At 46.9% G+C, this 23,859-nt stretch overlaps 1 protein-coding gene across 1 annotated transcript in view; it reads left to right on the forward strand.

Annotated features, from left to right (window-relative positions):
* The window catches only part of LRRK1 (leucine rich repeat kinase 1), a 68,505-nt gene that overhangs the window by 34,736 nt on the left and 9,910 nt on the right, over positions 1 to 23,859 (forward strand). The window contains exons 13-29 of the mRNA XM_058033254.1: positions 396 to 508; positions 1,395 to 1,609; positions 3,539 to 3,703; positions 4,973 to 5,145; positions 7,083 to 7,203; positions 7,445 to 7,604; positions 8,212 to 8,488; positions 11,474 to 11,645; positions 13,005 to 13,168; positions 14,322 to 14,461; positions 15,890 to 16,139; positions 17,551 to 17,717; positions 18,618 to 18,815; positions 19,461 to 19,738; positions 19,922 to 20,116; positions 20,857 to 21,008; positions 22,570 to 22,687. Coding sequence (XP_057889237.1) covers positions 396 to 508; positions 1,395 to 1,609; positions 3,539 to 3,703; positions 4,973 to 5,145; positions 7,083 to 7,203; positions 7,445 to 7,604; positions 8,212 to 8,488; positions 11,474 to 11,645; positions 13,005 to 13,168; positions 14,322 to 14,461; positions 15,890 to 16,139; positions 17,551 to 17,717; positions 18,618 to 18,815; positions 19,461 to 19,738; positions 19,922 to 20,116; positions 20,857 to 21,008; positions 22,570 to 22,687 — 3,058 coding nt within the window. The remainder of the gene's footprint in view (positions 1 to 395; positions 509 to 1,394; positions 1,610 to 3,538; positions 3,704 to 4,972; positions 5,146 to 7,082; positions 7,204 to 7,444; positions 7,605 to 8,211; positions 8,489 to 11,473; positions 11,646 to 13,004; positions 13,169 to 14,321; positions 14,462 to 15,889; positions 16,140 to 17,550; positions 17,718 to 18,617; positions 18,816 to 19,460; positions 19,739 to 19,921; positions 20,117 to 20,856; positions 21,009 to 22,569; positions 22,688 to 23,859) is intronic.

Raw genomic sequence — 23,859 nt, forward strand, 5'->3', positions numbered from 1 at the left:
TGCCCATGGTTTGCTTTAGATAAGGAGGAGGCTGGTCTTTGGAGCTAGGGAAGATGATCTAATGCTTTGAACACAGGCCTGGGAATCTAATGTGCCTCTAGTTCATTCTGGCTTTTTGCTGTCAGTTTCTGTAGTGCTACATTCAATAACTCATCATTTTTGCCTTTATTTCCTCAACTATCCAGCAAAGATGATTACATTTGTCTGCCTTGGAGGATAAATTGAGGTTATACATCACTTTTAGGGTGGAAATTGCTATTAAAGTGCTGAGTAGTCCTATTAAAATGTTAATGGAAGATTTCTGCAAGGGTAGAATAGCGTAATCTGAGAGTCCATGAGAGCAGCTACTTACACACAAAGCCTGGTTGTTGGTAGATTTATTTGTTTTTGTACAGTAACCCTGGTATCCGAGAGCTTCCTCCAGAACTTGGACAGCTGGCTAATCTCTGGCAGCTGGATATCGAGGAACTAAATATCAGTAACGTTCCTGCAGAGATCAGAAAAGAGGGTAAGGCTGATGCTGTGTATTCTTTATTAAATTGACTGAACATGCAATAAAATTTCTTCCTTTTGATGGTCAAGAGCAGGAACAGACAGTGAATGCCTGAGCCCTCATGGGGTTAACTGGAATTGCAGAGGGAAACTTCCTACTCATATTTACAAATTTGATAATCAGTGCTAAGCTCTGGCTGTAATGATCAATTCAAGACAGATCACAATTTAAAATGATGACTTATAAATGCAGTATTTCAATTGCAGTATGCATAAATTCTGTGGCTTGCTTCCTGAATGTGGATATTTTAGGATATTTAGATGGTCTCTCTAAAGACTGAAGTGTTTAGGATCAGCAGTCACAGTCCTGTTGAAGTGACTTTATTGTGAGCTGCTAGGTTTTTGGATCCATTACAATGCTGTTTTCTTTTCTTTTTTTCTTTTTTTTTTTTTTTCATTTTAATCAGAAAATCCTGTGGAAACAAAGTTATTAGGAATTATTCCTGCTCCAGTTATTAGGAATTATTCCCGCTCCAGTAGTATACTGTTGAAACCTCAATCTCACTTTAACTGGAAGCATAAAAGTAGAGGGAAAAGCTGAGTATTTTTCCAATACTGAATTAGTATTTTATGTTTCCTTTCAGCTTCTGAAGCATAGGAGCCCCAGCATTTGTTTCTCCTTACAGTGCTCCATTGTGGAGCCTGCGAGCAGTGACCTTTTCCTGGGGTCTCTGTCTCAGGTTTGTCCTGAGGCTGGAGGTTTCTTTGTTTATTCTCAGCCCACAGCCAGGCTGCAGGGGCAGCAGGAGTTCCCAGCTGGGATGTGTGAGTGCAGAGTGGGGTTTGTGCTGTCCCTGGGTGCTGCTGGCTGCAGTGCCCACCCCGTTGTGTCCCGCTCCCAGGCCCCAAGACGGTGCTGGCGTATTTACGAGCGCAGCTGCGGCGGGCAGAGAAGTGCAAGCTGATGAAGATGATCGTCATCGGGCCCCCCCGGCAGGGCAAGTCCACGCTGGTGGAGATCCTGCAGACAGGGAAGGTGCCCCAGATGATGCACAGCGAGGCCACCATCCGCACATCCAAGTGGGAGCTGCCCAAGCCCGTGGGACACAAGGCAAAGGTGAAAAGCGGCCGGGGATCTGCAGGACCTGTGGGCTGAAATTTGAAATTGTCCTTTTGCAAAGAGCAGTTTCCATTGCCTCACAAGTGGGATGTGGTTTTAGACCCGTTGCAATTCTGTTTCATTTCCAGAACTAGAGGGCAGTTCTGTTTTCCTGACTGTATTCTAAAGAGTGTTGGCTAGGCTGAAATTCTGGCTCTCCCACCTCAGTGGACACTAATTTTGATAGAGTGATTTAAATCAGCTTCTCTGCAGCAGATTGGGCTTTCATTTGGGGCATCAGTACCTAAAGCTGGACTTGCTTGATACCAGACCTGTCCTGGGTGGGGGATGAGGGTGGAAGGTGAGATGTCCAAGGCATATCTTAAACGCCCAAATCTCAGGTGGCTCATCCGTGGAGTGTGTCACACTGAAGTAATTTGGAGAGTGCTGATTTAATCCAAGCATTTGTAGGTGGCCCTGTCCACTGCCTGCAGAGTAGCCCAGGGTTTAGAGGATGCAGAATTCATCCTGAGGTCTTGTCAGAGCTGAGGGGGTGCAAACACATCACTCTCCCTTCCCAGATGAGAGCCATGACCACCAGACTGTTTTGGAAAGGGGAAAGGAGCCTGCTGAGTTCAGCTGTTCCACAGCAGAGTGCCAGGCCAGAGACAGAAAGAAAAGAGCAACACAGGCTGACTCCTTGAAGGGTAGACTCTGGTGGGAGAAGGGATTTGTGCATTTTGTGTTGAAGAGCAATTGAATAAAATAAAAGTGTAGACAGCACCAGGGACCTGGAGAGGAATCAAGACAATGAACAGGCTTTTATCTCTATCTCTGAGTCTGTCTGTCCACACACACAGTCACAGCTGAAGGTCTTTTGGATGAACAAAGCAGTCCTTGTGCTGCTTAGGGCTTGGTTTCAACAATATGGAAGTTCTTCCAGCTGTTTCTGGGAGACTTCACACGGATTGCACAGAATCAGAGCCCTGCTGAGATGCTGAGCTCCTGGCTGAACTCTGACAGGGTAACTTCCACGTGGGATCAGTCAGTACCTGGCCCCAGCCTCCTAAACACAGCCCACTGAGGGTTATGTGGTGCTCTGAGGATGGTGGCTTCCTCTGAGGAGGAAGGTCTGGTTTTGTGTTCAGTCTCAGGTTTTTTGACTCTCCAGGGCCAAGTGATTTAGGGACAGAGCTTCCCAGATATGCAGGTACTTCCTGCTGCAACTGAGAGCCTGAATGCCAGTGAAGCAGAGAGCCAGGCTCCCTCTTAGTGCTGTCTTGGGGCTGCACGGAGAAATGGATGCAGGGATACTGGGAAGAGAGCCAGAACTGGAGAGGCCTCCATTTAAGCATTCCCCCAGAAATCAGTGAGTCTGATTCACAGCAACTGTAATTCTGGCCCATCTCTGGCGTGGCACAGACGTCAGAAGCCTGGGAGCAAAGTGTAGGAGGTGTTTATGGAAGGCCTGAGAAGCTCCCCATCTCCTGAGCATCCCCCTTGTGCTTGGCTCAGCTCGGTCTGAGCTCAGTGGAAGTGATTTCAGCAGGGGTTTCCTGTTCCCCACAGCAGTGGCAGATAAGCAGCTTCAATGGTCTTGTGGCAGAGGCAAGGATGAAACAGTTTCTATTACAGATGCAGTGAAATGCAGGGCTCAGAATGAGACCCTTGTTTGGACTGGAGAATCCACAGCATTAACTGGAGTTTTACCAGCATCAAGGGCACCTCTATCGTTTTAGCAGCAAGTAATTAGTCTTGATTTCCTGTGGGGAAGTGGTAGCCATGCTTAACAATTGCTTGTTGATTTATCTTTCCTGGAGGCACAATTAGGACATTGAACCCCTTCTTGTGTCATACATTATGCAGGCGTAGGTTTATACTTCAGCTATTATCTCCCAGTGATTTACTGCCACGGTTTGATTTGAACACTTCTCTTTGTCTAAGTAGGTTGATTCAGTGGAGTTCAATGTCTGGGATATCGGAGGCCCAGCGAGCATGTCTACAGTCAATCAGTGTTTCTTCACAGACAAAGCATTGTACATAGTGGTCTGGAACTTGGCACTGGGGGAAGAAGCTGTGGCAAACTTACAGTTCTGGTTGCTGAACATTGAGGTAAGAAGTCACTGGTGGGCTCTGGGATATCTATTTATCAAGCAGCAGCTCAGCACGCAGATATGTGATATTGCAGATTCTTTTTGCTCTGCTTTTAAAAGCTCCCCAAGCTATGAATTTTGCACAGCATTTGGGATTCATTTTCCATTACGCTGTAGGCGTATCGCTATATTTAATGGTTTAAATTTATCATTTGCTTTGTTCTCCCTCACACACAGCAGAGAGCGAAACAAAAGCTGATTTATAAACCCTTGCTAAGTAAGGCTGAACATACTTATTTTGGAATTAGTGTTTGACCACACTGTGCTCCAAGGGGGGTTTCAAGCATTTTCTTTCTTCTGTGGGTTAGACACACATTAGTTTTGACATTATATTTTTAACACTTTAGATTCAGGTAAGCTGGAGAGTATTTCCAAACCAGCTCTCATTTAGGCTCAGAGCTGCAGTGAATTCATTGCATTTTTCCAACACCATGTTCATAATTGTCTGTAACTCTTTATTATTTGATAGTTGTTTCAACATTAAATGCACAAAAAGGGGCGCCTCTTGAAAAACAAACATCTTGTAATTATCAAAATATTAATGGTCACCAGCAATCAAAAACCCAAACTAGGTAACAAAGCTGAAGGGAAAATTATTATATTTCCAAAATGTATGATGTGTCCTTAATACATCCCAGCAAGCACACAGTAACATCAGGAAAAATGCAGAGAAATGCGATCATGATGGTTAAAAAAGGGGAAATGAAGAGGGCTGTATGTAGAAAGGAGAAAACCACAAGAGAGTCTTTGTTCATGACCCTTTACAATAGAATTGGGAGAGAAGAAGTGAAATTGTAGCTTTGAAGCACACAATGGGAAGTATCTTAAACACGCTGGATGCCTAACCTGTGGAATTTACGAGAAATAAAGTGTACTGGGGGTACCAGAAATTGGAAAGACAAACTGGTGAATGCAAACTCCATCAAGTGCTGTTAATTCACTGACTCACAGCAACTCCTTTTATGTTAAACCCTGATGTAAAAACCCAAAGTGACAGTTTCCTGCTCTGCAGTAGCAGCAGATGATTAAGCCATGATCTACTTCTGTAATACCCAAATCACTTGTAGCTGTTGTCAAGCTGCCACGACAGGTTGCCTTTATTTTATAAACATAAATGTGTATTCCATTTTATTGATATGTGTGACTCCCTCCTCCTAAATACTACACTTTTCACCTGTCCTCACTGGTGTAATCTGGGTGAGATCACTGCCAGTGTTTTCTCTTGCAGGCCAAGGCTCCAAACTCAGTGGTGTTGGTGGTGGGAACACACCTGGATTTGATTGAGACGAAATTCCGTGTGGAGAGGATAGCAACCCTGAGGGCCTACGTCCTGGCTCTGTGTCGCTCTCCCTCTGGATCCAGAGCAACTGGATTCCCAGATATCACCTTCAAGCACCTGCAGTGAGTCCTTGTGCCTTTGTGAAGTTCAGTCACTCACTCTTTATTTTATGACACTTTTAACAATTTTGAGATACTTGATCTCCTTGGCAACGGAACCAATTTAGAGGCTCGTCAGCATTGCATTTCATCTATTTTTGACTGAGATAATGTATTATAATGAGAGAGAAGGTCAGTGTTGCTCAGGGGGCTGATGATGAGTCTGAGAGCTGGAAGCTCCAAAGTCATGACCTTGACCAGCCTGTTTACTGCTCCCCCTTCACTCAGGTTTCTCACTGTTTGATGGTGACACATTAGTCACAAGGGGAGAGGGTGCAGATTGACTAATTAATGCTGTGGGAGCGTGACTGTCACAGGGGGGTGCCAGGGCCTTTGCTGAGGGGAGGCTGTGGGTGGTTCCTGACGTGGGAACACAGCTCATGTGGCTGGGCAAGGAGGGTCAGTCCCCCGAGCCTCTGACAGTCCAAACCTGTCCCATCCATCTCCAGGTGTCACAACAGAGGGCTGGGGCTGCCTGGGAGGGGGCTGTCCCTCAGGCCACACAGTCTGGCACTGCTCCAAGAGAATGCCTTTGGGAAGAGGAGGCTGCTCCAGCTGGGAACGGAGCATGCTGTGAGCCAGGGGGTGCAGCAGGCTGGCACCAAACAACGTGAAAATATCTGCCTGGGGCAGGAGCAGGTGGCAGCTGGCAGATGAGGAAGGGCACTGTGACGTCCCCAGCACTTCCCATCTGCTGCCTGGCAAAGGCATCAGCCGACCTCCCACACACTGCTCTGCAGGCACTGTCAGGCACCCTGGCCCGGGTCAGGCATCCCAGGCACTGTCAGGCATCCCAGTCAGCTCTTCCCCATCAGAAGAAGCATCAGGGACCCGCTGTGAGGCTCAAAGACTCACCATGAGAAGGAGAAAACTTTGTTTGTGGCATCTCAAGCCTCTTTTGCCATCACCTCAGAGCATCACAACACAATCTCTGTCATTCTTTCCCAAGGGGATTTTCTTTCACCCTGACAGGCATTCTGAACATTTCTCTTCATCTTCCTTTCCCCTTGCATTTCTTCCCAGCCTCTTTCCTCCTGTGCCTCTCCACACTCCATCATCCACCTGGAATAAAAGTGGCATTAAGCTCTGGGGCTGGAGGAGTGTGAAATCCTTGTGTGGGAGACCCCAGGTGCTTCTGTCAGTGGTCACGGTCATTCAGCATCCCAGTGAGCTGCACACTTCCCCGTGCCATGAAGGGCTGAGATTTAAGATAAAGCATATTTTCATTAGAGAAGGATTTTCTGTCTGCCATGGGAATGTGTGTAGGATCAGTTAGAAAGACCCTTTGTTGAGGAACGTGGAACAGAACTGTTCTTATCCAGCCCACAAAGAGATTAAAACTAGTAGGAGTTGAAGAGAGCAGGTTTTTAGCTGTTGAAGAGATAATGAAGGCCAGCTTTTAAGATCTAAGCATCAATTCCCAGATTGCAGGATCCAGCTGATCAAGGGCCGGAATGAGGGTGGAAAAGGTGTCTGGTAGTCATCATCCTGCCTCTTTGATCTGGGCAGGGAGCACTGGACCTGTCCCCAGAGGCTGCTGGGGCACAGAGTTCTCCTCCTCCCCACAGCCCCTTCCAGGATGTGTGTGGCTGTGGGACAGAGGGGGATGACTCTGGTCAGGCTGCCAGGATGTCCCCAGACACCCCAGTGCACAGGGGACAGCAGTGCAGGCTCTGAAGCAGGCAGAGCAGAGGTTGGGCTAATACAGATGTGGCCTGGTACATCTTTCCCAGACGACTCTGTGTTTTCTCCAAAGTATTCTAAAAATACTCACTAACAGCCTTCCTCCCATTCAGCTGACACAGGAAATTTACAGTCAGTGATAAGAGAAAGTGAGGCTGGAAAGGAAGCCAGTGTGCTGATAAGGATTGATAACCTTGCCCCTTGCATGGCTTTTGCAGTGAGCTCTCGTGTAAGACTCTGGAAGGCCTCGAGGGACTGCGGCAGCTGATTTTTCACGTCACCTGCAACATGAAGGATGTTGGCAGCTCAATTTGCTCCCAGAAACTTGCAGGGAGATTGGTGAGAACTGCTCTGTCTCGGTGATCCTTGCCAAAGCAGGGCTTTTGGGAGGCTTGGGAGGTCACCTTTAGGAGTTATTGATGGAGAAAGGGGTTGGTGCAGGAGCCATGTGAATATTTAAAATGGCAATCTGGCTCTGGGAAAAGACAGCACTGAAAAATCCCTGTGAAAGAAAGGTGGCAGCCAGTTCATCCCTTGCTGGCTGATCCTGATCCTGCTGGTTTTCTCACACGGCTTGCAGATACCAAGGAGTTACCTCAGCCTCCAAGAAGCTGTCCTTGCAGAGCAGCATAGAAGAAGTCAAAATGATGATGTGCAGTATTTAACAGACAGACAAATAGAGCTGATGATCGAGCAGACACCTGGAAATGACATCAAAGACTATGAAGACTTGCAAACTGGTAGGTCAGAGCAGACCAGTCATTTCTTGGAAATTAATATGTATGTGCAATTGAGGTGTTCCACAAATAAAAAACACAAATTCCACCAGTGTAGAGGTGACTTTGGAAATTGGTAAGATATAAAATTAGTAGTGGGGCTTTGAGGACAAGACTAGGAAGTTTCTGAGGTGGTCTGAGGTTACTGATTTCATACTCTTTTTTTTTTTTTTACAAGCTGTGTCTCATTTCTAGTCTGTGTAGAGTGAGGGTTGCCATAGTTTCAAGTCTGGCTTCTCTGTAGGTCCCCAGTCTTGTGATCTTTATGCAGGCCTTGCTCTGCAGGAGGCAGGGAGAGCCCTTCCCTGTGAAGATGACAGGAGGAAGGTGAAGGGGAGGTGTCATGGGGACAGAAATACTGGCTGTGAAGAAGTGAGATGTGGGTTTTACAAGTGGAGTGTCAGATAGCAGCACTCCTCAGATAGATGTTACTCTCTTGGCTTGGCTGTGTGCTGGCTGTGTCTGGAATGCATAAAACTGCACAAAGTGCCTCATAGTCTTACTCTTCTGCACTTCTGTGGTTTCCTAATGCTGATCTATTGCTAATTCCCAATTCTTCACTTTTTTGCAGCCATTAATTTTCTCATAGAAACAGGGACACTACTGCACTTCCCAGACACGAGCCATGGCCTGAGGAACCTCTACTTCCTTGACCCTGTCTGGCTCTCAGAGTGTCTGCAGAGGATTTTCAACATCAAGAGCTCCAAGTCTGTAGCTAAGAATGGAGTCATCAGAGCAGAGGACCTCAGGATGCTGCTGGTTGGGACAGGTTTCACCGAGCAGACTGAAGAGCAGTACTTCCAGTTCTTGGCCAAGTTTGAGATCGCCCTGCCTGTGGCCAACAACAGGTATGTTGATAATGAGAGAGGTTTAGTCAGGCTGGAGAAAAATGACCTTTTAGTCAGTAGATATTAACAGGCTTTGCCATTCTAAGTGCTTGTCTTGACAGGGCTCTTGTGCTGAGAAAATATCTGAGAGCATTCAGCAGTGTCATGGAAGGCCCCCGTCCATTTGGGCTGTATTTCCTGAACTGAGCATCCTCTGGGCCAAACCAGCCCGTGTGAAAGCTTTCCCAGAGCAGTCTTTGTCCCCTGGGTGCATTGAGGCTGTGACAGGCTCAGGCACCAGCCCGGAGGGGCAGTGACACCGCGGGGATGTGGCCACAAGCAGGTGGAAGCTGTGAGGGCTCAGCCGGCGCAGCTGCAGCCGGGAGAGGATGTGAGGCCACGGCTGCCAGGCCTGAAATATAGATGGGCTGGAGTCATCTGTTTCCAGTGAAGGATCCTCACTTCAGCATGGCAGAAAACTTTGGGTAATCAATACCTGTGTCAGCTCTGAAAGTAGCAGCATTTTATTCTTGGTGAAATCAGGAAAGCGTAGCTGCAGCAACAACGTGATTTACTTGATTTTAAACTTCAATAGGTGTTGATCAATAGTTTTCCTAGAAATGCTCTAAGAAAGCTCATTCTCTTTAAATGTTAATGAGTCCTCCTCCCCTCTGCCCCCGGTCCCTTTTCCTCTGGGCAGAGTTCCCTGCGATTTTTCTCTCTGCCATCTGCTTGGCGACAGCCTGTTGTTGGGCTAGCGGTGAGCCCGGAGCTGTGCTGCACTTCTGATGTGGCATTTGCATTTCACTTCCTTGCCCTTGCAGGACAGCGCGGCCGCATCGCCCCGAGCCTCGGGGGAGCTCTGAATGCCAGCACAAGTGCAGCATTCTCTGTGCTGTCATTATGCCTGTCACTTATCCAGTCCCGGATGCCAACAAATTTTCTCAGGCTTAACACAGATAAAGCAGCAATGTTTCTGCTCAGTCCAAAATGCCTTTTGGACTCCTTGTCACTATCTGCCATTTTTCACCAGGGCAATTACATTGTCTGTGCCTCAGGAACAAGGAAACTGCTTTTTCATGGCCTGCCCAATGTTTTTCTGAGCGATCCAAGCCACATTAGCAGAATATTCTTCCCACTGACGGGCTGTAGCTATAGCAGGTTGGATTAATTTAATGTACTAGCCAGACACAGAGCAGTTATTTGTTACTGTGCTGCTGCAATTATTGTCTAGATTGCCAGATAGGGTTTCTGTGCAGTCAGTAGAGAAAGCAGCTGCCAGTTTCTGTTCTGAAAGGGTGGATGGGGGCATGTTTCACATATTTTCAAAATTTGCATTGGCTGTTGTTCAAGAGCGTCGAATCACCATCTGTGTTATAATCCACTAGATAGTTGTGGCCCAGAAGGGCCTCACTGGCCCTTCTTACACTCCTAGACCTTTTCTTGGATGTGCTGGGGAAAATTTATTGGGTCTCTGATGATGCATCCACTACTTTTATAGAGCGAGAAGTTTTAGCTTGTTGCACTCTGCTTTTCTGCCTAAGGTGCATGTAAGTTAGCTGTGCTCTGCTTCTTAAAATACACTTAAAAGCGTGACCATTCTTACTGGAATTTATAATTGAAACTTTTGCCAGTTTTACATTCCAAAGATGTTTCATGGAACAGATAATTTCATCATGTAATATGTCATCACGTGTGACATATGGAGAGAGCTGTTGTCTAATCATGGCTGGTTTTTTTCTGAGCCGATGTTTCAAATTTTACAGAATGCTGCAGCTGCTAGAGAGAAAACACGAGAGACAGTGGATTCTTTAAAGCAGTGGATTCTGACCCAGCATTAGTTCTGGTTGTGTCTAGTCCCTGCCAGTGTTATTTTGGTCAGGTCTCTTGGCCACGTGCCTTGCTGCTGTCGTTGTGCCCGTCAACGATGAGCCCCAGATGCCAACACATTTTCTCAGGCTCAGCACTGATAAAACAGCAGTGTGTCTGCTTATAAGCAAATAACATTTTAGATTGTACAGGCATCCTGGGATGTGTTTGGTACAGAAGAGTATCACTGACAGGAGATTTACTGGCAAGTATTGAAAGCCATAAGCTCATGGTTTTCAAAACAGTTGCAGTGTTCCAGGACGTTTAACTTCCCAAATATGAAAGAGCAGGACAAATGAATATTCTGGGATTACTGGGAGATCTGAAAATAATTTGAAAACATTGTGGTCCCCTACACCAGCACAACCCCGTTATTGCTGACTAGTCAGGCACAGATAACATCAAGTCTCCTTCACACTTGGGCAAAGTACCTAATAATCTGATTGCAGAGGAATCTGAGACAAGAGATTTCTCTGCTGGCAGCAGCCTGGCAAAGTGAGCTCTTGCTCTAGAGGTTTGTCTGGGATGTGACAGGGATCAATCAGCTGCAGGGTGGGGCAGCAGGAATCCCTGTCATGCTGATCCATGGGGTGCTCTCATTCTGAATCCCTGTCATGCTGACCCATGGGGTGCTCTCATTCTGGGGATGGGTTGAGGCAGAGCAGCCCAGTCCCTGCAGCCTGGAACTCCTTTCCTCCCCTTCTGGGCTTACAGAACCTGAGTTGCTGGAGGTTTTTTTTGCACTGATCTCCTGTTCCACAGCTCTAATTCCCTGCTTACTACCAGGGCAAAATAGTACCAAAAAAAGAGTCCCGACATCACAGCTGTTCTAATGACTCTTATATTTTAATGCATTTAATTTGTGAGTACACAAATGCTCATTACATCAATTTTAGCCCTTTCCAATAGCCCTGGCTGAATTATGTAATGTCTGTTTTGCCTCTGCTTGCTTTCATAGTGTAAATTAATTTCTCCATGTATTGCTGCAGCGTTTTAGTCTAAAAGCTTTTTTATATGCAGTAGGCTGTGCCATTAAAAATCTCTTTGGAGACTGAATCGCCCTATTATCTGGTAACAATGTACTCACTGTTAAAAGCTGTAGCTAAAATCTGAGCTGTTGAACTTGATGTGTTTCAGCTACCTCCTCCCTCATCTGCTTCCTACCAAGCCGGCGTTAGATATCCACGGGCTCTGCCACCAGACCGCAAACACGGTCCAGAGGGTCTTCAAGATGAGCTTTGTCCCCGTTGGCTTCTGGCAGAGGTTCATAGCTCGGATGTTAATTAGCCTGGCAGAGATGGACCTCCAGGTAGGTTACTCTGTCTGTCTGCAAACAAAAGCAGACAGCTGAAGGGGTTCAGTGTAAGTGGGATGTCTGTTCACATCCCGCCTCTGTCACAGACTGCAGTAACATTGTGTGAGTAAAGAGGAGAGGCGAGGCTCTGCACTCACAGTCTGACTCTGTTTTTGCAGTAGGTGTCATTGAGAACGACAAATTGGCACTGGGGGAGAAAACCTGAGTTCTCCACAGCCTCTTTATAACGTGATCCCCTGGAAGGTCTCAGTTCCTCCAGCATCTTCCAATTACAAGTAATTGGAGTTCTGCCTGCGGCTCTTGTCCATGACCATTCCACCAGGCCAGACTCCCTCACAGCTTTGCCAGAGGAGATCTGGAATAGCTCCAGCAAAGCCAAATATCTGAATCTCTATGGGTTTAAATGAGAAGAAAATTACAGGACTGTTGCCTTAATGAGGCACCCCATTAGTGCAAGTGCTATGAGTGACATTAAAGCAGTGTTTGCAAGGTTCTGAGAGCCCAGTGAATTCTGATGTTGTTGCAGATGTGTTTGTAGCAGTTTCTATCTGAAACTGTAATAAATATCTGCAAAATATTTATAGTACTGCTCTGCTATCTTCTTAGCAGCTCTCCATTAAACTGTGGTCTGTCAGTGATGTACAGAACATGGAAAACATGATACCTGTTTTTGGAAGGTCCTCTGTGTTCCAGGCTTCTCAAGCCATGTAATAACTTTACCTCTTTTAATGGGGTGTCTTGGCAACCCCTTGCTTACATCCTCCTGGGCACTACATAATCCTAGAGCACCTTTCCTAGGGTCTTCATCCAGGCCTCATGAAGGGAGTGGAAAGGATGCCAGGCGTCAGACCTGTCTGCAGGCAAATAAATGTTGGAGCAATGAGTACAGCAGAGTCCTGCAGATTAACTTCTTGGTTTTAAAACAGAAATACATTTTGCTGGTTCGAAGTGTCTTGGAGAAGAGCCATCTTCCTCCTACTAAAACAGGTGGAAAAGTTAACTCTCTGCACTGAGGGCAGGCTTCATCATTCACTAGAACATTTAGTGCTTTAGGTTTATAAGACTTTTGTGAGTGCAGAATAAATACGGCAAATGTCACAGTTACAGAATTAGCTTTGTGCACTGATATGAAATTGTTCTTTTTTGAGTGGCATGAAAAAGATTTCCACTGTGGAAAAATCAATTTTACCATGTGTATTTCCATTCCATCGCAAAATTTTATATGAGCACAAGTCACTTTTACTGGAAAAGGTACAACAGCGCCTGTGAAAGCCAAAAAAAGAAATCACTTTCTTGCCCGATTAAAACATCCTTACGAGAAATGCAAAACTCATGTTTTTCTGCTTGTTTCAGCTCTTTGAAAACAAGAAGAACACCAAGACAAGGAACAAAAAGGTGACCATCTACAGCTTCACAGGCACGCAAAGGAACCGCTGCAGCACGTTCCGAGTCAAAAGGACTCACACGGTTTACTGGCAGGAAGGTCTGTTCGTTACCTTTGATGGAGGCTATCTTAGGTAATTTGTGTTCATAATGCAGCATGTGTGACAGGGGACTAATAGAGTGTATGAGACACATCAGCTGAATGGAGATGAATGGGCCTGACCCAGGCTGTGTGCTCACTCATCAGGAGAAGAGGAGGCTCTTCTAATGGACATAACTCACCTGGTAACATTTGCTGGCAAAATGATGAATAACTGATTATTTGGCAGGTCTGAATGTATCAAGCTTATCTGCTGTTGCAGCCACAAATTGAAAGAGACCTGAGAACAGAAAGTGAAATTCAGAGTAGGGCTCTGGCAGCTTAAAATCATGCATTTTCACATGCAAAGATTTCCTTACCTCAATGAGTTTTCCACTGAATCCTAAAACTTCACCACTGCGTGGCAGCAATCCAGGTCAATGGAGGTGCTTCTGTGCAGCAGGGACTGTGGGCAAGGGCCTCAACCTGGCCAAGGCAGAATGTCTGCTGGCTGCCAGCCTGGGGAAAACCTCCTGTCCATGTTGTTTCACAAATGCAGACATTTAAGGCTTCTGCTTCTTCAGTCCCTGGCAAGACAGGGAGGAACCATTGGTGCTGTTGCATGGTCGGAGGCCAGAAGGGAGCAGTGACCTTCCCAAGTTTCCAAGCTCAGTAGGGACTTGAACCCAGACGCTGCAAACCACAGGCTGGAATCCTGAATTCTGGACCATGGTAGTGGTCATGCTGTTAGTTCCCCATGTATTTCAGGGAGTTACACTTTCATGGGAATTGTGCAAAAATGATGTTCATAAACTTTTCCTAACGGTTTCTGGAAATACCATTATTATTCCACTGGAGTTTCATGACTGATTTTACAGCTCCCAACCTTCCATCATTCTGTATAGGGCATTTCTGTCAAAGCTCTCTGTCATACTCAGCTTGCTTAGGCCACAGTTTTCCCTAGTCCTGACCTTCTATAGCACTTACCCTTTGTGAGGAACTGGCGTTTCTGTACAAGAATTCTCTTCTGAAAGTCATTTTCAGAAGAGGCTGAGTTGAAAATCACCCTCGAAGCTAGATTGCTTTGTGTTTATGACTCATGAACTGTGTGTTATTATGTAACTCAGGTTTCCTGCCAGAGAGAAAGTTTGTTGATACTGATACTTCAGAAAAGCTTCACAGGTCTGTCTTTTGGCTTTCTCCCACAGTGTCGAGTCTTCTGATGTGAACTGGAAAAAGAAAAAAAGTGGTGGAATTAAAATAATTTCCCAGTCAGAAGTGAGAGACTTTTCAGCCATGGCCTTCATCACGGATCATGTCAACTCTTTGATAGACCAGTGGTTCCCTGGTAAGAGAACAGCTCTAATTTTCTGCGCAGTGTTACATCTTTTCAACAGAGGGTTCTTTGACAGAGCTCTCCAGGTGCACAATATTGTGTGTTAAATGAAGACCCCTCAGGCTCTGACAGTCTCAAGCCAATAACATTTGATAAAAGCTAATAAACCTGCAGACAGATCAAGATTAGTTGCCAACACCCTTTGGTCTAGACATTGTGTCTTCCAGTCTGTCTGTCCCAGCAGCACAGGTGAAACATTGCAGTTCAAACAGGACCTGCAGGAGTTCAAGAGACTCACTCAGTGCTTGTAGCAGGGGCAGGATTTGGCCCACACTGCTTGGTGCTGTCCCTTGGTGATGCCTCATTCTGGCATCAGCTGGGATGAGGATTTGCCCACCATTTCTAACTTCCTGTGAGTTACAAAATTCTGATGTGAGAGGCTTGAGTGAATATGGTACCAAGGACTGCATGCCAAGGTAACTTCCTTGACTCCTGCAGCTGCTTTTCCTGTGCTCAGCACAGATCCTGCTGTTACCCAGCAGGCTCTTTGCAACCCCCATACACTTTGTTTGAAACCAAAACAAAATCTGAAGTGCTCTTTGTCGTCCTACCCTGGTCTAGAAAGCAGTGCCAAAGTCTCTTAATTGGAGGCTCTGTGGAGGAAACAGTGGTGCGCTCTCACATACTCACGTTCTACATGTTCTGAAGATAAAAGAACATTTTATTTGTCTTTGGATTAAAATAATGCTAAAATTAATCAGTGAAGCTTGAGAAGAGCCACGACTTCAAAGGCTGCAGCCTGTGTTCACCCTGACTAATTGTGGGCATTTAACAGAACCTGTCACCACAAAATCTCTCTGTAGTTATGGGAGAGGTATGAACCTCCCAAAGGCTTAGTCGTGGTAGAACCCACATTTCCCCTGGAGGGGCTGAACACGTTGCCCATGAGGGAGCCCACAGGACCTGTGTTCCCAGCCTGGGTGCTGCAGGTGAGTGCTGAGCCTGAGCTCAGTGTGCTGTGCCTGCCAGCCTGCTCCCAACCCCATTCCCACCTCAAGCCATCCGGCAGTTTGCAGCCTGGGCAGAGACACAGACACGCGGCAAGCAGAAGGATCTCTCCATTCCTTTATTCACGTACTTCCAATTTTTGCTGGTCCTGAGTACATCTGCCTCACAAGCCTGTGGGTTACCTGTGACCAGAGCAGGGTGAGTGTTGGGTCATGTCCACAGCCCTGACTCCCCAGCACTGTCCCTGCCTTCTTTGCAGAGGTTTTTCTGTTCCAGTCAGTGCCCTGCAGCAAACTGCTCTGTGTGAGCGTGACCATTCCCAGCCGGCGCATCCAGGTCGTGCTGCGGACACTGGAATGCACTCGGAGCTGTTGTTCCCCCTCGGCTGCCGTGGTGGTGACGTGGTTTCCTGTTTGTTTGCTCTCTCTGCAGCCCTCACAGCCATGGAGAGCGATGGCACGCTGCTGATGGAGCAGTACGTGCCCTGCCATATCTGTGCAGCTGCCAGGCCGGAGCAGCGCGAGGGCGGCGAGCGGGCCGAGGACGCGCAGTACTTCAACATGGAGGATTGCGTCCTGACCGCCATCGAGCTGGACTACATCACGTGTCCCAACCACCCTGACATCCCCGTGTCGCTCCAAGAGCTGGTCCCAGAGCTTTTCATGACTGATTTTCCTGCCAGGTAACGTGTGACAGCCTTTGGTTGAGTTTCAGTGTACCTGCGTGATTTGGTTGGGCACTTTTCCCGAGTTGTCTCTGCTGACCACAGGAAACAAATCCATCTGCTCTCCATCCGTGCTCTGGCAGTTCATCCTGAGCTGCACCCCTGGTGTTCAGCAGCTTGCTTAGGCAATATCTGTGTGCTGACCGAGTCATCACACCAGGGGTCCTTTGAGATCACTGTGCTGCAATGTCAAAGTCCTTTTTAAAGCCACAGCTGTCCTGCATTGCCCAGAACTCTGGCCAGGACTTTCTGTAGTAGGAGTCTTTCTGAGATCCCACAAAAGGAGATTTTAATGTGGCAAAACAAAAAGGAAGTGCTGCTGCATCACAAAATTGGCACTGAAATGGCCTTAATTTTGTAAGGGCTTGTAGGTGAGTGAGTTTATGGACACCACAGGGGGACTCACACTGAGCTGGGGCCCCTGCTCAGCTGAGGGCTGCTGGATGTGCTGGGTGTGTGGCAGCCCTGAAGAGCTGAAGGAGCTCTCCCCTACCCACTGCAGCACTGCCAAATCTTTAAGCTGCTTAACTGCATTCCCAGATGGGCTCAGTCTTACACCCCTCATTACTCTGTGTGCAGAGCAGGAGACCTGAGGGCAGGCAGGACAGCAGAGCAATGTCCCCTTTGGCTCCTGCTCTCTCATGAGTGCCCAATGCAGAATCACAGGGCCTCTGGACCAGACTGTCCTGTTGGCTGCTCTCAAAGCTCTCTGTGCTCTCACTGGCCCCTGCTGCTTTGTTGGGGTCATTTTTCTGGGCAAACACCCCATCAGCTCATCACACCAGCCCTCCTCATACTGTTATCTCCTGCAGATTCATTTGGCAGGTGTGAGGTGAGTGGAGATGTTTGAAGTGTGAACAGCTGTAAAAGTAGTCTCTGGGAGAGTGGGGAAATGATGAATTGCAGCCTGGGAACACTAAGCTGATTTGAATAATCAGGTTTCAGAGTGTGGGGCTGTTCATAAACATCCTGTCCTGCCTCGGTGGAAAAAAAAAGAGGAACAGGAGGTAAATGAAGCAAAACAAAAATCATTAATACAGATAAGTAGTACAAGTATCAGTACCTGTGTCATCTGCTTGGAAAAGGAACTTATGTGCTTTCCAGATCTGTTTGATTCTTATGGGATAAATTAGTAAAAAGCCTTTTGTGCTTCTTTGCTCAAATTACTATTTTCTGTGAGAAATCTGTTGTACAATGTGAGCCAGCATGGAGTGCACTGAGATGACCAAGGTAGTTCAGGTGATCCAGTCCTCTTGGTAGGTAAGGCAAGAACCTATTAGGCATTTGTGAAAATGGAAATCGCATTAAAAATATTAATTTAGCACATCTTTGAAACTTTAATTAAAAACCCCCAATTTCTGTTTGGCAGACTGTTCCTGGAAAATAGCAAACTGGAATGCAGTGAAAATGAAAACAACGTTCTTGGCCAGGGTGGAAGTGGAACTGTTATATATCGGGCACGATACCAAGGAAAACCAGTGGCTGTGAAGAGATTTCAGATTAAAAAATGCAAGGGTTCTCCCACTTCAGCTGCAGGTACAGTGCACAGGTTTGGTGTCAGGAATCAGGGAATCTGCTTCTCTCCTGCAGATCAGAGGTTGGATTGATAGGGTGCCAAGGCAGAGCCCTTGACTGGGAAGGGAGATGAGATTTCAACTTCTGTTCCCATGCTATTTGGCCTTGAGAAGTGTGGGTGTGCTTGGGTTTGCACTGAGGACTTGCGAGTCTCCACCTCTGAATTAGTGTTTTACCCCCTCTGTGCCAGCAGCTGGAGAAAGCAAACTGGGAATCCTGCTGAGCCCAGCAGCTTCTCCAGGCAGGGATGGGCTCCTGTGGAGCCCAGCTTTGCAGCAGAGCCTCAGTCCATGGACAGAGGCAAGGGGAAAGTGCCTCACATTCCTCATTTTTGTCGGGGGAGGATGTGGGGAATCCCTGAGCTGTGGAGGAGGCCAGCTGCTGTCCCAGTGACAAATCACCTTCGGGAAGAGCCGACCTGCCTGAGCAGCCTGGGGTGTGCTGTGGCAGCAGGACCATTACTGTGATGGGTCTCTTCTGGCAGGGAGGCTGGGAAACTGTAGGGCAGAGCCCTTGCAGCCAAGGGGCTGCAGTGGGCCATCTGCACAGAGCCCCTGCTGGGATAAGCACAGCACAGCTTTCCAAAGTCATCAGGGGATATGTGAGAACAGCATGTGCCAGACACACCTGAGCCTGGTGTTTAAGGACCAAGGGAGCTCTTGCTTCCTGAGGCACCAGACAGATCCTGCTTATAGCCAGTGTCTCTTAGTGGCTCATGCATCAGCAAAAGGATTCAGCTTCAAGCCTTGCTGTCGACATAATCCCACCAGCTGCAGCCCTCGCTGGGTGATCACCCCCCAGAGAGTTTGTGACTTGTTTCCTGAGCTGGGCAGTGAGAAGGGGGGTTGTGTGTCTTGCCAGATACCATGCTGAAGCACCTGCGGGCCATGGATGCCATGAAGAACTTCTCAGAGTTCCGTCAGGAGGCCAGCATGCTGCACTCCCTGCAGCACCCCTGCATCGTGTCCCTCATCGGCATCAGCATCCACCCGCTGTGCTTCGCGCTGGAGCTGGCCCCGCTGGGCAGCCTCACCACCGTCCTGGCTGAGAACTCCAAAGGTAGCGCCAGCCTCTCCCCCACTGACAAATCCTCGGTGGTGTTTAAATTACTGCTTGATTTGCTGGAGGGGTTGTTTTTTTTTCCAGACTAAGGGAAGTGGGAGGGATGGAATTGTTCTTGTATTGTGCTTTTGGGAACCGAGTAAAAATTGATGCTCGGGATTCTCAAAGCTACTTTGGAGACCTGGATTTTCAATTTTTCTGCAAATGAATGTGGAGTGCATCTCTCTTCAGTGCTGCGTGGATGGTGCTGTAATTTTCCCTGTGCAGATGGGTGTCTGGTACTCTAAATTATCTCATTATTATCTGTATTGCTGTCATTGTCAAATGAACGACACTAATTCCAAGATAAGTTGAGGCCATCTGACCCTCTTGGCACCTTGGCTTCATGTCAACTTTCAGTCAAACACTGATTTTCACCCAAAGATTTAGTGGCCTAGAAGTAAAAGGGTTTAAAAAAAGAATCTAATAGGACTGTCAGACACGTACAGTAAAATAAACAGTGTCTTTTCAAATGGTGGCATTGAGTGATGTTTCAAAAGGTTGTCAGCTATTGCTCTGGAGTTAAAAAGAGAAGGAGAGAGGGGGAAGAAGCAGCAGTTATGGCAATTACAGGAGCTGGAGACGAGCTGTTCTTTGTGCCAGGTTCCTCCTTCGTGCCGCTGGGACACATGCTGACACACAAAATAGCCTACCAGATCGCCACAGGCCTGGCCTACCTGCACAAGAAGAACATCATCTTCTGCGACCTCAAGTCGGACAACATCCTGGTGTGGTCTCTGGACGTCAGGGAGCACGTGAACATCAAGCTCTCCGACTACGGCATCTCGCGGCAGTCGTTCCACGAGGGCGCGCTGGGCGTGGAGGGCACGCCTGGCTACCAGGCCCCCGAGATCCGGCCCCGCATCGTCTATGATGAAAAGGTGACTGACTGGGGGGCTGTGGGGCAGCCCTGTGGTGGCACTGGGGGCTGGCACCGTCCCATGGCTCAGTTCCCTTCTCTGTGCATGAGGGCTGGCACTGGCTTCCCCACTGTGCCTACCTTGCTCTCCTCTCCACCCCCCAACAGAGCCCTGCCCTGATTTCCCCTCTGTTTCTGGCTCCAGGTGGACATGTTCTCCTATGGGATGGTCCTGTACGAGCTGCTGTCCGGGCAGAGGCCTGTGCTGGGACACCACCAGCTCCAGATTGCAAAGAAGCTGTCCAAAGGGATCCGTCCTGTCCTGGGGCAGCCCGAGGAGGTGCAGCTCTACAGGATGCAGGCACTCATGATGGAGTGCTGGGACACTAAGCCTGAGAAGGTACAAAACCACCCTCCTGAGCTGTGTTCTCTCTTTTTGTGCAGGAGGGGTGAGCTTGCTCCTGGTGCAGCACAACAGCTCCATTGCCCATTTACCCCTCCTGCTGATTTGGCCCAGAATTCCTGTTGACTGGAATGAGAGTTTTATGATTGAAATGATGACAGATTTGTGGCCTTAGACATTTGTGGTGGCTTGAGGGTCCCTTGATGTCCATGGCAGTTAGGCTGCTGATTTCACCAGGGCAAGACATTACCCACAATTTCTAGAAGCAGCTCCAGTGTCATGCTGTGAGTGCAACTACAAAGGCTTCAAAATCCCCAAGATTATAAAAGGAGGTATAAGGAAGAAAAAGCTTCAAAGTGCAAGAAAAGGATTGTGCTGCATTGCATTCTTCATTAATTTCAGTTGGTGTTTTAGAGCTGCTGTCCTTCAAACAAAGGTCAGCCTGACTCTCAAACATCTCTACACTGTCATGCGATGGGTCAGCTTACAAAATCCGTAAGCCTTAGGAAATTAATCAGTAAAATGTGTAAGATAATGACAGACCAAGCTTTAATAAATAATCATAGAAAATGGTTTGGGTTGGAATCCAATTCCAGGGACACTCAGCCTGTGCTTGTGCTGGGGATTGCCCTGATCCAGGTGCAGGACCTTGTGCTTGGCCTTGTTGAGCCTCCTGTTTATTATGGCTCTCCTGTTTCATCTTGTCTGATTGTCTTTCTCTTTTCCTCCCCCCTCAGCGTCCCCTGGCCATCTCTGTGGTGGGGCAGATGAAAGATCCAACCTTTGCAACATTTATGTACCTGCTGCCCTGTGGGAAGCAATCCTCCTTTTTCTGCTCCCCGGGGCACGAGTACACCGTGGTGTTCTGGGATGGGAAGGAGGACACCAGGTGAGACAGCTCACATTAGCAATTCCTTTCTTTTCTTTTTCCTTTTTAAGTAAAAAAATCCTTCAGCATCTTCGCTTCTGCCTCTGGGAGGGAGGTAAAGAAGGTGAAAGTGAGCTTGGATGAACGCCAAGAATACAGTGAACACTGTTTTCCCAAACTCTTTTAATTGGGAACAGTGGTTGCTTTATAAAGGATATTTAATGAGCTTAACTCTGCTTCAGTTAATATGGGGAGAAGATTAGGGCAGTGTAATGATTCACACACACAGGATGAAGCATTTGCACATGAGAACAGACGTGTTCTGCCTTTTCTAATGAGGCCATTTAACACTAAACCTTTCCTAATTGAGGCTGCAGTTCCATCTCTCTTCTGCAAAGCAATTAAGCACATGCTTAAATCCTATTGCAATCATGGGGAGTTAACCACATGCCTGGAGCTGTGTGTGCATCCAAGTGTGCACTGCCAGTAAAATGTGTTCTGGACTGAGGGCATGTGCTTAAAATGTTATTAAATTGTGACTGAGGTGATGGCATTTTGCTCAGACACATGTGACCTGTAGCTAGTTAGGTTCATTTTTATGGATGCTGCTGATTTTTATAGCCTCAGTCTTATTTGGAAACATTCACAAACTGATCTGAATTTTATATTAATGTGTTCATTATTTGTAACCATTAAGCTAATGGGGAAGGCACATGATTTGTTGCTGTACTATTTGCTTTGCCATTTGTGGTGCCTGGTCAGTTGTTCAGTGCAGGCAATGTAACTTTTCCTGCTGAGCTGGTGAAGCACATGGCACTCCCAGATGTGTTTTGAATACATGGATGTTGTCCAAATATTCACAGCAATATATCTCAGTGAATCTGCTTCCTGACTGGACAATCCACTTGCTGGAGACTGCTCAATAACAAGTTTACTGACATGTGACAGATTTCAGGATGTGTAATTGCTTGTGCCACCATTGGTAAAACATCTGGGACTCGCAGATGTGGTTGTGAATATCCAGTTATTGTTCAAACATCCAAACTCAATAAACTTCCCCAAACAAAAAAAAAAAATCCTTTTAGCTACAAAAAACTAATTAGTCATATTTATAAATAATTTTATTAGGTTACAGATCTTTGCTCTGTAGAACCATGCTCCTCTGTTTATGTACTGGAATAATAATGAAGCCAGATAATAGCAAGGCAGTGAAGTTGGAGAACAGCTATTCCCTTGAGAACCTAATGGGCAAGATGGGCTGAGATTTCCCAGTTATTAATTACTGCTGTTCAGCTGCATCTATTTATCTCACAGCTCCATTACAGGAGCAGACCACATATGTCCTGCTAACCCTGTGCAAAGTCAGAGAGCTGAGTGTAAATCTTCACAGAAGCAATTGCACATCTGCCCCTGAGGAAGAGCCAGGGCACATCTTTCTTTCCCTTCAAATGAGGAATTCACAGTTTGGAGGGGTGTAGATCCTTGCAGCATCATCCATATCTGGGCAGTTGTGTCGTGGCTTGGCCACAAGTGCCACAAGTCCCTTGGTCCTTTGTCTGAAATTGTTGCTTGCTCCTTTCAGGAACTACACGGTGGTGAACCTGGAGAAAGGAGTCATGGAAGTGCAGAGGATGAGCTGCCCAGGAATGAAGCTGTGCTGCCAACTCAAATTTCAGAATGCCCTGTGGGCAGCCACAGAGGTGAGTGTTGCCCGTGCCCCCTCGTTAGGGGCGACACTAACCAAGAGAGAGGGCCTGTTAAATTAGTAAAGCCAAGAGTGTGTGAGACAAAGGGCATCTCAAATGAGCAGTGACTTTGCATCTGCTGTCTCCAGGTGTTTTGTTTCTACCTGACACACAGCTCCAGAGCCCAGAGTGACCGTGGGAACCTCAGCTTCCCGAGGGGAAACTCTGGCCTGGAGCAATCTGTGCCCAGGAGTTCCTCTGGGAAATGTCCTTATCTGTGGGTGATAAAGGGAGGCAGGGACAGAAAACATGCATTTAAGGGTGGGGTTTTGAAAGAGGCCTGAGGGATTTGAAGGTTGGTGGGAAATGGGTACCCGAGGTTTGTGTTTGCTGTGGAAAATTGCAGCTAAAAAGATAAGAGTGAGAGAGCTTGGCTGGTTTATCCCCCAGAGCCCCTGGCCACCCATCAAAAAGGGCTGTTAAGTGTCAGCCAGCTCTGACACAATCATTTCACACAAAACAAAGAAAAAACAGGCAAAAACATTAAATGTACCTGAAGTTCAGTGTTTTAGAGTGGGGGGGAAAAAAAGGCCACACTCGCTGAGTAAATAATTTGTGTTGGCTATTTCACTCTGCCCTGGCATGGATGCTGTGAGTACAATTTTTTTTTTCTCCCCATAAAAAAATAAGATATTTTGACTTTTTCTCTTCTCAAATACAGGTAAAGCTCAAATACTCTTTTCTTTTTAATAATAATAATAATAAGTCTAGAAAAATTAAAATTTAAAGATCTTAAAGCATTGTATTTCCAATTTTGATGAGAATGAAAAGTTTGCTGGTTCCAAAACTGGGTGCTCTTGGTCAGTCTGGTAGACTTAGGAGGTATGGGACAGGTGTGATTCCACATAAAATGTAATGTCCCTTAAATGGACAGATTAATGCAAAATGACATACAACCTGCTTCAATTGTTGTTTGGGATTTTTGCATTCAGGGTTGTCAGATGCTGCTTTTGGATGTAGTGATAAAATCCCTACACTGGTGATTTTTGGTGACTTTTGGATAATGCATATATTGTCCACAGCCTGTTCTGGGGAATGCAGCACCTGCTTTCTACTCACATGCCAAAGGTTTTCCATTAAAAAGAGAAATTAACTGTCTGGATATCAAAAAATACAAATAAAACCCA

The sequence above is a fragment of the Melospiza georgiana genome, chromosome 13 (genome assembly GCF_028018845.1).
Source record: "Melospiza georgiana isolate bMelGeo1 chromosome 13, bMelGeo1.pri, whole genome shotgun sequence".
Taxonomy (NCBI): Eukaryota; Metazoa; Chordata; class Aves; order Passeriformes; family Passerellidae; genus Melospiza; species Melospiza georgiana.